This window comes from Pongo pygmaeus, chromosome 1 (genome assembly GCF_028885625.2).
Source record: "Pongo pygmaeus isolate AG05252 chromosome 1, NHGRI_mPonPyg2-v2.0_pri, whole genome shotgun sequence".
Taxonomy (NCBI): Eukaryota; Metazoa; Chordata; class Mammalia; order Primates; family Hominidae; genus Pongo; species Pongo pygmaeus.
In genome coordinates this window covers 77,629,836-77,647,378 of record NC_072373.2, presented here as the reverse complement: position 1 = coordinate 77,647,378, position 17,543 = coordinate 77,629,836, and the positions used below count along the sequence as shown (strand labels likewise).

Here is a 17,543-nt window from a genome sequence, read left to right as displayed (position 1 = left end):
TGTGGGGGATGGGAGGGCAGTGTTGAAAGGCACTAGATTTGATAGAATTTACATGTGCATTGATGCCACATTAAGTATTTACATCAAGTTTAGATCCCATGTCAACTCTGACCAAGAAAGACTTCCTACACAAGGCAAAAAGTCTAAAGCCACTAGGTATTTGCGCAGTCTCCTCATGGCACTTTTTGCCCTGTGGCTGCTTTTCAGGCATCACAGCCACACAATAGGCAAAACCACAAATAGCAAGTACTCTAATTTCTTGAATTATTTTTTAACTATTCCCATAAGCACTAGGAAATGCCCACTCCTGTCTTCTGGTCGAAGTTATCAGCTCATGTGAATCATAGAAAGAATACATTCCACCCAAGGACCTGAAAATATGTTAAGTCAAAATGGCAAGTAGCAAAATTCGCACTCACTCATAATCCATAGCAAGGTAGGGTCTTCCTAACTTCAGTTGCTTAGAGACATGTAAAATTCCAAATGTTCATAAAGTCAACTTTTTCTCCTATTGGGAATTAATTTAAACATTAGAAAACAGGAAGAGGTATAAGCACTCTTCTTAAATGTGCAAGTTGATATGAAATTTAGAAATAAGCCCCATTCCTTCCCTGCTTCTTTGGTAGAAGGGCTAATGTACCAACTAAGAGAGAGAATAAGCTAAAAGTCTGGATAGCCACAAACTAAATACACCACCACAGGAGAATCCCTCAGCTTCTATGGTAATTTTGAAACTAAGAGAAAATAAGACACTATGAGAAGGCATTATGCTGCTTTAAATATGACTTGGGAATGGTCTTATTTTACAATCAAATACACCACTTGCTTCCATCATGTAAATATTACCAGTATTTAGTTTCAGATTTTCATGAGGTAACATTATCTAAATTTACTGTTCGTCTGTATACTTAAATATATAACATTCATTTGCAGTATTTCATTTATCTCAAAAGATTAGTATATATCTCATCTAGAATGAGACCTCTTATGAGAATGGGAGATGAGAAAGACTTTTAAAGGCATTTCGCAGTCCAGAGAGTCTGCAATGAAATTATTCCACTCAGGAATGGGTATTTATGTAAGATACATTCTGTACCATGTGTATTTTTTTAAGTTTATATTAGGATTATTCTCAAAGCCAATTTTAAGAGTGAATGAAATTTTTCCCTTAAGTAAATCTACCCTTAAGTAGTATCATGCTCAAGGGCCTACACCAGAAAGTCTGCCCCACCGCTCTCGCTATAATACCATTCACTGAGGAAAAGCTGTAACAACTGAGGAAAATGTCTACTTACTTTTTAAAACAACGGGAATTGCTTTTTGCTTCTCAGTAGTGTTGGAAAATATTTTAATAACTAAAATAATAAAACTTTATGTGAGGCAAATTCCACCTTAATTATTGCCCGTTGGGGTGGAAAAATTAAGGAAACATTAGTAAACGTGTTAACCAGAAAAACCACTGCAGTAATTTCCCGCCAAATACCTGGGTCTAAAGTCAAAATAAAATCTGTGCTCTGCATATGATTTGTATGAAAGTAGACTTATAGTTTTAGCTCTAACAATAGTACCACTTAGGACTAAGATGAATGGACCAGAAAAACCCCTGTGACTCATCAGTAGACTGTGATTAGCTTATTTAAATGTTCTACAGTTCAGTTCAGGAATCTTTAATGAAGGATATTGATATAATTGCTTGATTCATTTTAATATTTCAAACACTTTAAATTACTCCATCACTATCTTAATAATTAATGCATGAAAACTCATACTTAGATTGAAAATTCATTTTAAAGTACAATATCTTTGAATAAACACATTGAAATAGTGTTTCTGGTATTTGCTTAAAACTTTGGTGTATAACTGATTATATCTTATAGATTTCATTTTTTTTTTCCTGGTATTTTCCTCTTCTAACTTAGGACCTTTTTGCCATATGTGGCTATTTGATGTATATTATTCAGTCACGATCTTCTAGGTGACTGAAAAACGCATGGAGTTACTCATGCCCATAATTATTGCTACTGAATTGTTCCAAAGTCTCCCTTCCTGCAGAGAAATAAGTTTCAGTAAAATATTCTAGAGGATTACAAGTTATCTTTGCAGTTCATAAATACTTTCATAGGCTCCATTGATATTCACAGTTTTCAGTTAGAATGTTATATTTATCGTAAAGTTTGCAATTATATATCTTTTCTGTGGATTGCTTACCACTTATTAAAATTAAAATGCATTTTAAGCACTGACCATTGTCTTTAGCTCAGAAAGCAATGCTGAATTGGAAAAGCAAGATTTTAGAATATTCCTCTTTACTGCATTGTCATTGCACCCTAGTCCTTCTGATTTCCCTTGTCTCTCAGATGATCCCTACGCCCAATTATACAGAACAGTCTTCCTCTAGTTACTTATATCGAACACTTGCCTGCTAGCTGTGTTTGGCAGGCCAGCAGGATGAGGTAATAATCAGAAGAAAATGTTCTTGTTTATTGGCCTCATCCACGTACAACATTATTCAAAACAGTTCTCTGTGGGTGAGAACAGAGTTGCTTTGAGATCCCCTGGTCTAATGTTCTGTAGTAGTGAGGAGGAACAAAACTGTAAACTTTTTTGATCTCTTCTAGAATAATGGTAAGATAAATGATATCTGCTGGGCCCATCCTTTCAGTAATGTTTACAGGCAGTTAGATGTATGTGAAAATGAGAGCCTTTCATTTATAAACATTTTGGCTTTACTCTTTCCAAGTCCAGCCATCTTCTTAAGTACAGCCTCCATGGTCAGTACAGCAGTGTTTTCCTAAAAGCATATTTTGTGAACAATTTCTCCAGGATGATGGTAGTTTTTGTAAGACAGATGCCTAAAAGACATATGGTTTTCATAGATTTTCCGTCTAGACTAGCTTTATTTAGTGACTTTTGGTCTGAATTGGTCTAGTTAAAGTTTCTGTAGGAGCTTGTATAAAAATTAAAAATGTGGGCATACCATTAAGGTGTAAAACAAAAATTTGACTTCTTGTTGGCAAGAGATTAAAACGGATTGGTTGAAAATTTCCTTCATGTTAAGTAATTCTGATCATCTTATATGCCTACTCATCCATTCCACCCCTACAACACTGTCCAAAATGGAAAGGCTTACCCTAAAAATCCCATAACTGTTAAATTCATATACTCCTTACTGTTCCTGAGTAAATTCTTTGTGTTCCAGTTTATGTGTGTACGTTAGAAAGCCCTAATTCTTTCTGCAGACTCTTTACATGGCCCAGGGGACATATTATTCTTTACCCTTTTAGCACCAATTTTTACAAACACAGCATTTCTCTCATTTAAAAAAAGTGTCTGACAAGCCACTGAGTAGAAGCGACTGAACCTTTAGGAGTTTCATAGTGCCTTCAACCAACAATGAAAATTCTGTTTTTCAATGCGTTTCAAATTCTTGAGCCAGTGTCAAAGACTCATTTAGAAACAATATGACATGTTCAGAGGAAAAGAATTACATCTAGTCTTGCCCAGAAATCATCCTTTTGCTCCCTCTTTTGTAAGAGCTAATACTGCAGACCAGTCCCATCTTAACTGCATCAGAAAGAGGAGGCTCGTGGAAGGGAGGAAATGTGGGCCGTTCTGTCTCCACGAGTATCATTGCTTGGCTTCCTTGGCTTCTCACGAAGCATTTAATTGGACTTAGTCACATATTTGTTCACTGACATGGCAGCCTGCAAAGCACAATGCCTCTCTGTTTTTCTCTGTTTGCTTTAAAAAATTTTGTTTTTAAAATTTGAGCTCTAAAGCATGTTAGAGCTCCTCCTGCTGGATTTTTTTTTAAAAATAACTGGGACGATTAATAAATGGTAATTCTTTTTCTTCATATTTACCACCTGGGCTAATAGAAGTGACAGAAGCCTATCATGTGGTGCACTTAAAACTGACCTTTTAATTCATCAGATATTAAGGTCAGGCAGAAAGAAAATGTTGGTGCTACACAACTCATCTCTCAGTCTTCAAATTCCTCATGCTCTTTTTTGTTGCTGTTGTTAAAAAAATAAAATAAAAGGAAAAGGAAAGGTTATTTTTCTATCAGTATTTCTAGCTACATAGTTACCCCAAGTCACATCCCCAGGCTTGAAAGGTTCTTGCTCCCTCTCAGAAAGGGACAAAAAGTCTTTTCTATCTTCCCAAAGCAGAAATGAATTGTGCAGTCATACAGAGATTCGAAGTGTTGCCTTTTTCCTCCCTATCCTTTCTTCTTTTTCCTTCTTCCTCCTGATTTCCTCCTCCTTCTCAGAAGCGGACACTTGCCTCGCCCAGTAGCTAGTTCTCAGCACCTCCTTTCCTGCCTCCTCCTTCCCCTAAATGGTGGCAGTTGGCCTCTCCCTCTCTTGGCGCCTGAAGTGGGAGTGATGAGAAGGGTCAGAAAAAGGTTTACCCCATTCACCATCAGTGGGAGTAGGTTTCTACAGCACATAAGTTTCTGGAGGTCTCTTTAGGAATAAAAGAGAAAGGAGGGGGGATGGAAGGGAGATAGGAAGAAAGGAGGGAAGGAGGGAAGGGGCAGGAAAGGAGAAAAGGAGGAAAGGAAGGAGCAAAGGAAAAAAAATCACTTGTAAATCTCTGTAAAACCACTCCCCTTCTCTGCATGCTTTCTCACACTGTATCCCTCTTGCGTTCTGCTTCTCTGCGTTTCTTTTAGCTCTTTCCTCCCCCAAGTTTATCTTCTCAATGATATAGTACAAAGGCCAAAATACTTAAAAGTTAATCTCGGAAAGTAATGCTTTTTAGAAATCATATTTTAATACAACCAAAAATCCTCTGTGTTACCTGTTTCATGACTTTGTTAGGACTTGGGACAAAACAAGTCATTTGGTATTTGTGATAAAGAATAAGACAACCCTTGATTTCTCAAACTTCAGTACTTTCTGGCTTTCTTTCCTTTGCACATACCTTTCCCATTCCTGGAATGCTAGTCCCCTTAACTTTCCGTACTTTCTGGAAGTCCTTCCAACCTCCTGGCCTCCTTCCAACTCTAAGCTAGGACTCCAGATGTTTCTGAAACTCCTGAAGCAAAAATTTTAGCATAATCCTACTGTGGTCATAGTTAACTTGTCTCTCTCCATCTCAACAAGAAACTTCTTCTGGGCAGTGACTGTCTTTATTTCTGTATCTCTACCTCTTAACACAGTACCTAGTACATAAGTAGGGCTTACTGAGGGGATGAAGGAATATAAAATGAATTGACTTGCAAGCCTCAATCAAAATTTATTTTGGAACTAGCCCGATACTTATTTTAAAAACCAATTTAAACACACTTTCTTGTTCTATTCTATTGAAAAGCTTGCCTGAGTGAATGTTGTAAAATTCTTTTTACAAATCATAAACTGAGGAGAGTTAATGTGGGTAAATCATCCTTTAAGCTGCTTTTTTTGCCACAACCACAGAAGTGGCTATATTAGGCACCATACCTATGGGTGAAATCCAAGTCAGATATGTAGGACAATGTAAAGTAAGTATGACAAAGCAGATTATATTACCATTTATGTCACAGGCTAATTTATACAGGATATTACCTGTTTGTATCATCAAAAAATTGTGAACTATTTTTCTCCCTATGTTCTGATTTCAAATTCCATGAATTGATTCATATTTTCCCAATGACATACATTATAAAATCATGGGTTCATTTTCACAGGGGAAAGAAATGCTGGCTCTAATACACTGCAAGAATCATATTAGAGAATTCCTTAAATCCTTTAAGTGGGCTCCAAGTTCTGTGTTCTTTCCAGCATCTACTGTAAACTATTCTTGGATAGTATTGGCTCATTCTGTTACTACAGCCAAAAATTCCAAAAATATGCTGAATAGCACCCTATAGTATTTCTTACAGTAAATTATAAAATATTATCTTCCATGTGGACAAAATCATGACTGTTATAGCATTTTTCTGACTTTAAATAAATGCCCAAAATAAGAAGTAGAGTGCAAATACATTGCTGAAATTTAAAATACAGTGTCCCAAAATTTGTTCTCTTAGAGCAGACATTCACAAGAAGAAGTAGGGGTCCTGCATCACAGCTGCCTTCCATTTTACCTAGAGGTGTGCTCCGACCCGATTTATCTTTGGGCCCATTCACACTCATTGATCTACCGCTTGGGATAGTGCTCTCAGCAGGTGCTGTGGAAAGCTGCAAGAGTTGTAGGAGTAATCTTGGTTCATAGAAGGTTTTGAATGTTGTTCAGATGATAAGATATGCATACACAGCTCAAACTTCAAAAAAAAATGATGCAAGCATTAAATGATTCAAGAGGGTCATTGAGAAGTAAAGCATTTCAATTCCCGAAAACATAGAAAATGGTTTTTGTAGATTAAAACCCTTCATTTTTTATCATAAATAAGTTTAAAAAGGGTAGGCAAGTTGATATTAGATTCTAGTGGCCCTTGGAAACCTGGGATGTATAACTCTCCCATGATCCTAGATGTATGTAAACTAAATTTTGAGACAGTTATATTTTAAACTTTCAATTATAATTTACAAGTAAAACTTGCAATGTAAAAGAAGCTACTGCATATCCTTTTTATGCAAATAACTATCCTTTTAAGCAGATATCTTCTCTAAAAATGTCAGTCTTTGTATATCTTTTTGAAGGCTTTCTTTTAATTTGGGTCCACCTAACTACTTACGTTGGACTTCAATCCTACCCTCTCCAAAGATTAGAATTTGGAATGCACAGAGATGCTTACCTTCTATTTGTTTTCATAAGTAAATACAAGCTTCCCTAAGCAAGTAGTAGTTATTCTTCTGATAATGACTAACAACAACGACAACAAACACTATAGTACAGTATCTTGGTCTTTATAACATAAGGCTAAAACTGCTTTCACCTGTGCTTAAGTCTAATTCCTAAAGGTATCAAAGTGTTTCTACAACCATTTCTTCATCCTTCTTAAGATTTCCAGCACTTTCTCTTTTTGTTTTTACTTTATCTGGCAAGTAAATTGAGTTGCTAATAAAGCAAAGTAAAAATCTTTTTTTTACTGAACAGTGGTTTCAAAGCATAGTCCCAGAACCAGCAGCATCTGGGAACTTGTTAGAAATATCCCACCACATTAGAAATGTTGGGTGGCACCCAGCAACCTGTGTTTTAACAAGGCTTCCAGGGAACTCTGATGCAAGGTCCAATTTGAGAACCATTGCCTAGAGCATATCAATCTAACTGCCCAATAGAAAGAATTCTGCACTGAAAGTCATGAGATCTTAGTGCAAGCATAGGAAAGGAAGAAGACTGAACTACATAGGCCCATTCTGGCTTACAAATTTGCCAGTCAGATAATTCCTACTTCCCATCCTATGGAGAAATAAGGGCAGGGACAGAAAGACCAGTCCATTTCACAAATAAGTATTATGCTAGCTGGAAGCAAGAAGCTAGAGGAAAGGTGGTTTTCACACCCACCCCACAAACTGATACAGCAAAGCAGTTTGCCCTATTGAGGTCTCCCTTAACTCCTGTTAAAATGGGCCTCATATCATGAACGCTCAGAACCAGCTAATCCAAAGAAGAGCAGATGAAATTTTAGTTCTTCTGTTCTTAAAAGACAATAAAATAAGGCAAGAAAACAATGATGCATTCTTCTGTCTTATCGGTAAAGCCAGTTTCTCCCCCACAATGCCACCCACCCTGCATGAGCATTTGACTTTCTTACAAAATTTGTCATTGTCCACAATACTGCAAACAGTCCATCCCTGCAGCTACAAATACAACTTCAAGTATTACTTCTTTCCCTTTGATTTGAAAGAAGAAACATGGCTCTTCCATGTAACCATAAACCGCCCACATACAACATAGTGTTTCAATAAACACTAAGTGATACAAGATGATCCATTTCAATATAATGCCTTACTTAACGAAGCTCATCACTAAACAAAGCAACTGAGGAAAATTTGGTACAAAACAATAACTTTGCTTTCCCCAAAACAAACTGTCTTGTGAGGTGAATGTCTTTGGAAACTCTTTGAATGGTTAGAAACTGGACCAATGAAATGAACTTTAACAGTCAACTTTAAATGTTTTCTGGTGTTGAAGTTGGCAAACATCTTAGCATTACATATTAAGAAAATTCACCCTGAATTGCTTTCCAGTACAGTTGTATATACAGATTTTTGTTGTTACTGTTTTAGAAAAAAATAAATAAAATGTTTATTTCCTCTGCAAGGGTTAGTGAGGAGCTCTTTAGGATTTTTAATGACTAAGTACATATATGGGTTCCTTTAACTGAAACTAGGCTTATTTCCAAGATATCATAGTTACTTTGAGAGAACATGAACATTTTATCTTTTATTATTTTAATTATTAATTCACCATCTAGCTATGCAGTGCCTATTAAATGCATGTCCCTAGGGACATCCTTAAAGCACTCATAATGAATAAGTTACCCTGATTGACTGATTTATTTGGAAAAAAATACAATACTATGAACCACAGGCCATGCTAAGTTATGGGACATGGTAGTGAATAAGACTAACAATAGACCTGGCACATAGCAGAACCATATGTTCTCCTCATCTCCTGTCTTGACTTCTTTCTGCAATTGCCTACTACTATTGTCCTCTTGTCCCGGCCACATGGTCCAAGGATTAAAGCAGATATTAATGAGAATTTACTGTGCCATAAGAGTACTTAAGTCTTTCTATTCTCTATCCACACCATTGACTTTTTCCCTTCAATCGCCATCATTTAAGTTCCAATTTCACTCATTATAGACCTACATTCCCTTACTTCCAAGTTTTATATGCAGCAGTTACAATCATGTTTGCCATCACTTTGACCACATTGTATTTTCAGACTTCCCAGAGTGTATTCTCAGACTCCTAAATACAAAATTTTGCCCCATTTTTCCACTTAAAATGGAGTACTATAATAAAGCTACTTGCATATTTGTTTTATTCCACTCATCTTCCTTTCTGAATAGATGCTGAGCTCTTTAAAGTCATGTAGCATGAGGCAGTCCACATATTAGATGCTCAATAAATAATCTATGCAATATATAACTGGAAGTCTTGACATAGATCATCTAGTCTGATTGTACAATTTGGCAACTGGAGCTAGAATCCACATTTTCTAACTTCTGATCCAGGACTCTTTCTATGTAAACATAGTGTCTCAAATATAAGCTTCTGACAAATGCCTTAAAAGTGTAGCACCCTTGGCCTCACTAGACCTACTCACCTTGATCTAGCCTAAACTCTAGCCCGGCTAAACATCTTGTTTAGCACTTTTCAGTCATTTCTTCATTTGTCCATTATTCAACAAATACTTAACCACTGCTTTCTAATCACATTGTACCAAATGCTGAATACACATAATAAATGCAAAATATGTGGTTTCTTTTCTCAAGGAATTTTGAATCTATTTGGGGGACACTGGTAATAATCTAGTAAATAAATACATAATCACAAGTAGGGTTACATGCTATGAGAGACACAAACATGAAGTCATAGAGGAAGGCAGAGGAAGTCGGGAAAATTATGGGATGGTCCAGAAGGACTGAGGAATAACAGTTAAGCCAAGAACAAAAGGATCAAAAGAGAAGTCAGTTTCATTCCTTTCTCTCTTGGCTACAAGCCTTGATCCAAGCTATCACATATTCATGAAACGATTTCCAATCCATCATGCCATGCTGTATCCTACTTCTCACTGAATTTGTAGTCTAAAATCAACTTTTTATTTAATGAAATCACCTAATTAATTCCATTATCAAAACTTCTGGTAGAATTTCCCTCCTTAAAGTTCAAATTCTGGCCAGTTCTCTCCTCCCACCAGCCAACTGGTTAATTGCTAAGAATACATTTCCATAGGTTACATGATTATTTGTCAAACTCCCTGAGAGCAGGGGGCTTATTATTTGGTATTTATTCCAAATATCTACTAAAGAACTGAGCAGTTAGATACTTTAGAGTCACCAAGGATCTCAATCCTACATGTCACTTTAGCTACTATTTTTTTTTTTTTTTTTTTTTGCCATGGCCATGATTTACTCACAAATATCCTTGTATTTATAGGACCAATGGATATCACAAGCATTCATTAGTTATTCCTTGATTCTAGGAGGAACTTTCATTCATTCAGTTATCAAACATTCAGTGACTGAATGACAAGCAGTGAGCTAGATACCACAGTTCCATGAAGATGATTAAGAGACAGCTCATTTCTAATCAGTGAAGATAACATATAAGCCTAATTAGAGTTCAGTGTGATGACTAATAATAGAGATTTGTTGAGATGCTATACAATCAACTGTATCAGGAGAGGGGAAGGCAGGTCAGGGAAGACTTCACTGAAGTAAGTCTTAAATGATTAGTTAGTAGTCTCAGAAGATGACCAAAATGACATTGAGAATGTAATTGCATGTAACACCATGCTAAACACTGTATGAAACAAGTTAAGTGGGTGTGACCTGTGGCCTTCAGAAACTTCATATCAAAGAAGAAAATTATGTAGATTCAAGATTCAGGACATAAGTTAAACATATATGGCCATTTTAAATGAAAATAAGGCTGGGTACCATGGCTCACACCTGTAATTCCAGTGCTTTGCACCTCCCCAAAGAAAGATTTCCTTTGAAGCCTCTTACACATTTTTCAAGTGCATGAGGTAAAAGGAACTCTACTAATATCTATGAGTTTGTGCCTAAATAGTTAATATTTTCACCATTAATCAACAATATCTCTTCTGCTTTGATTTTTCCTTGATCATGTAATTTAATTTTATAGTTCCATGATTTTTCAACAACATTTCATAATAGCTTTCTTAAATTTTTCTAACTTCACTTCTTCATACCTGAGAAAGGACATTCAATTTGATCAATTTAGAGCTTCTAATACAGAAGAAAAATTTATGACTATAATTCCAGAAGGAGTCTTTCTGAAAAAATTAGTTGCAGAGTTTTATCAAAAAGAAACATTTCAATTTGTAGACTTTGTCAAATTTGGGGTGGCATAAAAATGACTACCCAAGATACCATATATGAAGTCAAGTACACAAATACACTAGAAAAACTTATTAATATATTTAGGAAATAAATGGTAGAAGCTTGAGGAATAAATAATATAATAAGTAATAAATAATATTACTTAGTAATGTTGAGAATCTCAAATACAGTAATATTTCATTATTTAAAGTATGTTTGCTCAGTAAACTGAGCTACCAGAAACATCATTATTACCAACTAGAAAGTGAGTAATACTACTATTACCAATAGTAAAGTCTTTAAGACCCAAAATAGGAACTAGAGCTCCTGCAATTTAAACAGGCACTCACACTGAGCCTATTTACACTTGCTACAGAGAACTCTAAAGACTTGCTTTTCTGATTTTTAGTGCTCTGCAAATTACAAGCATAATATAGAACAAATTGGAGAAAGTTATAAAGGCAATGAGAAGTGATAGTTAATACCCTGAAAGAAAGAAAAAGAAAAGGAAAATTATATGTGAGAAATAAAAATTCAAAAGCTATCATTGTCTGAAACAATATACCTTATTAGTTCCTGAGTTCATTCTATGTAATTATTATATTCTATTGGCTAAGATATGTGCAGTATGTTTCAGATGGCTTTCAAATAGTTGCATATTTCTTATTAGTATTGGAAGGAATGACTTCAGTTTTGAGAAAGATTTGCACATGAAAAAAGACGTAATTTTCATTAAAACTACTAGATAAATGAAAGGTGACAATGTTAAAATCATTACAGATCGTAACCACTTCTGCTGGCCTGTATGTGCATGAGCATGTGTGTAATGGCTCTTTCTCAGTGTCCTTGGAACAACGTTCTGCTAGATATTCTACTTGTTTCTTTACCTTTCTCTTTCTCTCTTTCTAGCCGGAGACCACCCCCATCACCAACTCGTCCCACTATAATCCGCCCACTAGAATCCTCTCTGTTAGACTAAACGAAGTGTCTGGCATGGCAATTAATCACTAATGAATTATGCGAAAGCAACATATTTGATAAGCGTTGCAGTAAATCATGAGTAGTCGCATGTGTGGACATCAGTAGGCAAGTAACCAGTTTTACTAATGCATTCATCACTCATCTTCATTGCTCATGGTATGTCAAACCTTTGGGGTTTGACTCGAAAACTGCTAACCTTTAGAGGCTTTATATGTTGTACTGACCAAGGTAGGTTTGTATAGCAGCCCTATACTTTGGGGATCATTTGCCTACCATGGCATATATTTGAAATTGCTTTGGACAAGTTTTCTAGGCTATCTACCAGGTAGCTCATTAAATATAATTCTTCAGATATGAGATAGTGGGCTTAGACCTAAGCCATACATATTTATTTTCCCACATTCTGTTTAGGATGACAGTAATTCTGTTGTCTACCATTAATGCTACTACCTACTCCATAATTGCCTATTTAGCTCCTCTTTTCTTCCTTTTTATTTCATAAGACTGCTAGGAAGTGATTTTTTAAAATTAGGACTCCTTAAGAATAAACTTTTCCAGAAGCACGAGGTAGTTTGCAAAGGAAAAGTCTGCACTGTTTGCTCTAAAGAGCTTCTCCTCATTCCAATGTGTTTTGCTTCATGCTAGAAGCATATGCAACAGTGAATAAAAGCTTCTTTTTCTGTTAATCAGTCAATAAATTTGGCTAATTAGTTTCAGAGTTCAAGGAAGAAGCAAAATATCACATCTCTAGAAGTGTTGGGAAAAATATAATTTCTGTCTTTACTTATATTCACCTCATGGTAGGTTATATTGAAGGCTGACATGGAGAATGTTTACTTTTCTATTTGCTCTAATTTTTGGCATAGCTAACTACACTTTGATACTAACTCCAGTTTTACTATTATTATTTTGGTTGGAGAAAAAAAATTCACTCTTTACATGCTAATTTGTAATCTTGTTACGTAAGAATTTATCCTACCTTTGAAACAGGTTCAGTGTAACTTTATATCCATTCTAGGCTTTCTTAATAAATCTTGAGGCTATGAGATAATCACATTTAAAGAATGGTTCCTAAAATAAAGTCAGTAGAAATGACATGGGATAAGAGCAGAGCTCACACTTTTACAGTTGTAGTATTTCAAAGTCCCTATCCAGGTCACTCCAGAAAAGGGTATTGAAACATTGAAATCTAAAGCAAATTTGCAATTTCTTAAGATTTCTAAAATTTACCAGAACAGTTTAGCCTGGGGGTTAATAGTTCAGTCTTGAGGCTAAGTTTTGGACTACCTAGGACCAGATGATTCACATGTAGGAAACAGCCAGAAGCCAACTGGAATTTTGTGTGCTAACTGTTCCCAGACAGCAGAGCAAGTATTCACTGAGTAGGGGTGTCCCATGACACTATTTCATATTCTACAGAAGTAAATCAGGTTTCACCAACTGAAATGTCTCCCTTTGAAAGTAGCAAACATGATTTGTATGTTAACTTAACTTTAATTTCCTGTGTAGTTTATACCCAGAGCAGATACTCATAAAGTATAAAGTAAAAACTTTTAACCATTATTAAAAAGAGAACTTGCCATGTTGAGTGCCATTGTATTGAACTTATTCTAAAGGCTTACAGCTAACCCATTTATAGTTGGTAAAAATCAGAAAATACAAGATTTACATAAAGATCATTTCGACTTTTAAGGTTACCAGTGATTGTATAAAAACATCACAATCCTAAATCCTCTCGTATCTCACCCCAAACCCCAAACTGGGGGAAAAAAAGTTAACTCTTTGTGAATGGAACCAATGTGCAAGATACATACTGCATTTTTAAAATAGTGTCTCAGCTAAATGGAAAACTGTTAAGCAAACATCCATAGTAAAACAAATAATCTTCAGTGAGATCTTTTTATAAAACTTCTTGTTTTTAGGATTCCCTTTGCTTCTTCCTTTGAATTCTCTAAAATAGGCAGCTAACGGATTATATACTTCAGGGTTTGGCTTTGTGCTAAATGTGGTTTTGTGTTTTGCTGTATTTCAAAATTTTCCTTCTGTTAAAGGAAAATATTGTGAATAACCACTGGTGTGTTTTTAGATCAGCACAAACCATGTCAAAAAAAATTGGAGATTTTTTTTCCAATTTTCCTTCCACTGATCTTAGGCAGTAATAAACAATGGCATTTGTCATCTTTGGCACTTGCTTTTAGATTATAGTCCCACAGTTGTACTGCCCCAATTGTCTACCTTTGTGGGTACATTTTTGTTCTTTACTCCTAAGTTATTTCTAATAGAACCCAGCCTACCCTAGAATTTCAGCAGTGACATTGGAGAATATTTTTAATTTGCTGCAGTACTATGTCATATTATTAGTATGAATCTCATTTCCCAAAGGGTTTGTATTCTGCTAAAAGGAGATGCCAATGTTGAATGAAGTCTGAAACTCTAGGATGTACATAGTTTGACGTGCAGCATGCACACCAGGCCTTAAGATGGGAATGTAGCTTAATGAGTTTTCTGTTTCCCATACCATTTCTAATCTTTTGTGTAATTTCCTCTTAACTGATTGCTCTGATATTGTAAACACAATAGATGTAGCTCTATCATGTCTAGCATAATTTTAAAAATCAGTGTTTTTAGGATTTGGGAAAATAAACTGTAAATGTTTATTTGATAGGTAAATATAGTTTTATTGTCACATGCTAAATCTTGCATGCATATTGACTAATTGGAATAACCATTTACTCAATTATGGACAGATTATTGAAATAGTATTGATTTAGAACAAGTATATTGCATTTCTAAAAAACATCTACCAAGGTTACTCGTCTGAATATTGCTTTTAGCCGTGTTTTATAACATAGACGAGCAGTAGGGCCTGTTTGTTAGCAAATTTCCTATTTGTTCCAATACAAACTCACTTTATTCTAAAGTATATTAATGAAACCAGTTCCTGTGATGTAACTATAAGCCTTCTCAACTTAGAATTAAAAAGTGGTCACATAGATTAATTTTGTGACTTTTTAGTATAGACAGTAGCCATAATTCTCAAATATGAAATGGGACCTAATACCAGTATGTGATAAATGTTGATGTTTTCTGTGTACAAACACATTTTCTATGCATGTGTCTCTGTGTATATGGTATATACCTAGTAAGTATGTTTCTGTTAGTATGTGTATTTTATGTCCATTTGAGTAGGTAGGTTTAAAAAATACTCGTTAAAATGCCACAAGCATGAGTGTGATTGTATGTGCATTGTGTGTATATATATAAATATATGTATATGTATGGTTGTAAATACCTATGTATACATGTACTTAGTATGTGTGGTATCAGGATATTTTTTAAACTGTGATAATACAACAGATAGCTTTGGATGATCTGCCATAACACGTGGTAACAATAGTTCATTTCTCATAACATATATGAGGTATACAAAATTTTCTAACTCCAGATTGTAGTCATTTTGAGAGGTACAAAGCTCATAATTACCATGACAACATGGTAATGTCCATAGACATTTGTATCTGAATCCACAGCACTTCTAAGAAGGAATTGCCTTTGACAATATTTTTGGGTAAGAAGTAAAACTTCTGGAGACCTATCTTTAAGATCTCTAATTGGAATTATAAATTATTTTTGGATTGCTGAGCTGAATCTTAAAAAGCTAAGTTGATATACACAGTCATTTTTCCTCTATGGTAGAAGTAAAAAAAAAGGGACATAGCAACATTAAAGTAGTGGATTTTTCTGAGTAAATTTGCTGAAAATATAAGGGAGAAGCTATCTAATACCTTGGAGGTAGGTCATCCACTTTTTCAGGTAAACATTTTTGATTTGGCAAATGGCATAATTATTTGAAAGTGACAAGAATCTCCTCAGAATGAAGAATAAAGCCTAATAGGTCTCTAACTGTTGAACTCATGAAAGAAGATAGTGTATGAGACTTAAGCCATGAGTTTTGTATCATTTCAATTAGAAGACTACTAGCTGTAAGCTCAGAGTTTAATGTAAATGAATCTAGATGATTTTGGAGAAATGATTATTAGTTCACCAGATCACTCATTATACATTCTAAAAAGCTCAAATGAGTCTTCTAGATATTCTTACTCATCCTGTCTAATTGGTATGTTTAAAATTATGTGGTGCTGTGTAGGTGAAACCTTAAGAATATTTTTGAAGCGTATGTAATATATGCACTGCTATTTGTGTGTGTGTGTGTCTTTGTATATATGTAAGAGTGTGTGTATGTGTGAGAGCAAGAGAAAGGAAACTCAAAGAGGAGTGTTTGTCTTAAGACCTGTTTCATACTGGTATATTGGTGAGACTTCTCACCTCTGGTTGGAGGTTTCACACATGGCTCAACTTAAGTCATTAATCTCTTTTTAATTTTTACTCTTGAATTCCTTAAACTTCGCTCATTATGAAATGTTTTAAAATTATGACAAAAATTACTCTGTCTAACCTCTTGCCTTGTCTGCTACCAGTTTGTTAAAAATTATTCCCCCCAACCAGTAATTCCACCACTACTACTTGATTTGTGTTATATTTCCTATGTACAGCCTTTGTTTTGCTTGCTTGTCTATTTTTACTTTCCCTTTTTTGGGTCAAATTTTTCTTTTGCTTTGTTTGAAGAAGGAATATACAGAAGTAAAATCTTGTCTTCTCTGCTGATTCTTTAATTAATATGAGCTGGATACTTTCCACTGTCTTCTTGGCACTTTCAGGATTTCTTAATGCTGATATATGGACTCTTAGAATGGAATTTTTGAAGAAAAATCTCAAGGCCTGTATCATTCTTGAAGGTCATATGTACCTATTGTGAAAATGTGAAGCTGTATTTCTGAAGCTGAAATAAACTATAACATTTGAAGGACCCCTTTTCCTCATTCTTGTATATATTTGAGTCATGTCTATGCCTTTCAGTAATACCTGAGACTTCTAAATATTTATAGCTCTTTTGATTAAATTGTCCCAGAGTTACCAAAGTAAAGAATGACAGCATTTTGCATTTCTGTCATTAATTTGGAGAAAGATGGGATTTTTAAAGGGAACAAATTGGATAAATCAAAGGCAGGAGAGTGGGAGACATTGTGTTTCTGATTTGATGTCATTATTGGAATCGATTGACGAACACAAACCTTAGCAGGAGGGTATGATGTGATAGTTACCAAGAAGCACCATGACAGTTTGCTGTTGAAAATGAAGCATTTATTTTAAAAATTCTGGGAAGTGGAAGGAGGAAAGATGGTGTGCCCAAATGTTAGGTCCACAGAAGGCATTTCTTATAGCAAATATTTGAGCTCCTGACCCAACAATTAGCCTCTGTTATTTGTTCACTGGGCATAGACAGGACAATTTGCCCCTTTCAGTTTCCCCAGTTTTTTGTTGTTTGTTGTTTGTTTGTTTTTGAGACGGAGTCTCGCTCTTGCCCAGGCTGAAGTTCAGTGGCGCTATCTCGGCTCACTGCAAACTCCCCCTCCCGGGTTCACGCCATTCTCCTGCCTCAGCCTCCCGAGGAGCTGGGACTACAGGCACCCACCACCACACCCGGCTAATTAATTTTTTTTTGTAATTTAGTAGAGACGGGGTTTCACCATGTTAGCCAGGATGGTCTCGATCT

General features: G+C 35.4%; 1 protein-coding gene across 6 annotated transcripts in view; it reads left to right on the top strand.

The window, feature by feature from the left end:
* Nucleotides 1-17,543, top strand: part of DNM3 (dynamin 3) — a 575,478-nt gene that overhangs the window by 553,092 nt on the left and 4,843 nt on the right. For 3 of the 6 annotated variants that reach the window (XM_054456169.2, XM_054456158.2, XM_063648656.1), the window contains one exon: nucleotides 11,858-16,796. The exons of the other annotated variants lie outside the window; for them this stretch is intronic. In XM_054456169.2, the coding sequence (XP_054312144.1) occupies nucleotides 11,858-11,927 (70 nt within the window). In that variant the 3' untranslated portion in view covers nucleotides 11,928-16,796. Of the gene's footprint in view, nucleotides 1-11,857; nucleotides 16,797-17,543 lie in introns of those variants that run through there. 6 annotated transcript variants of the gene reach the window in all.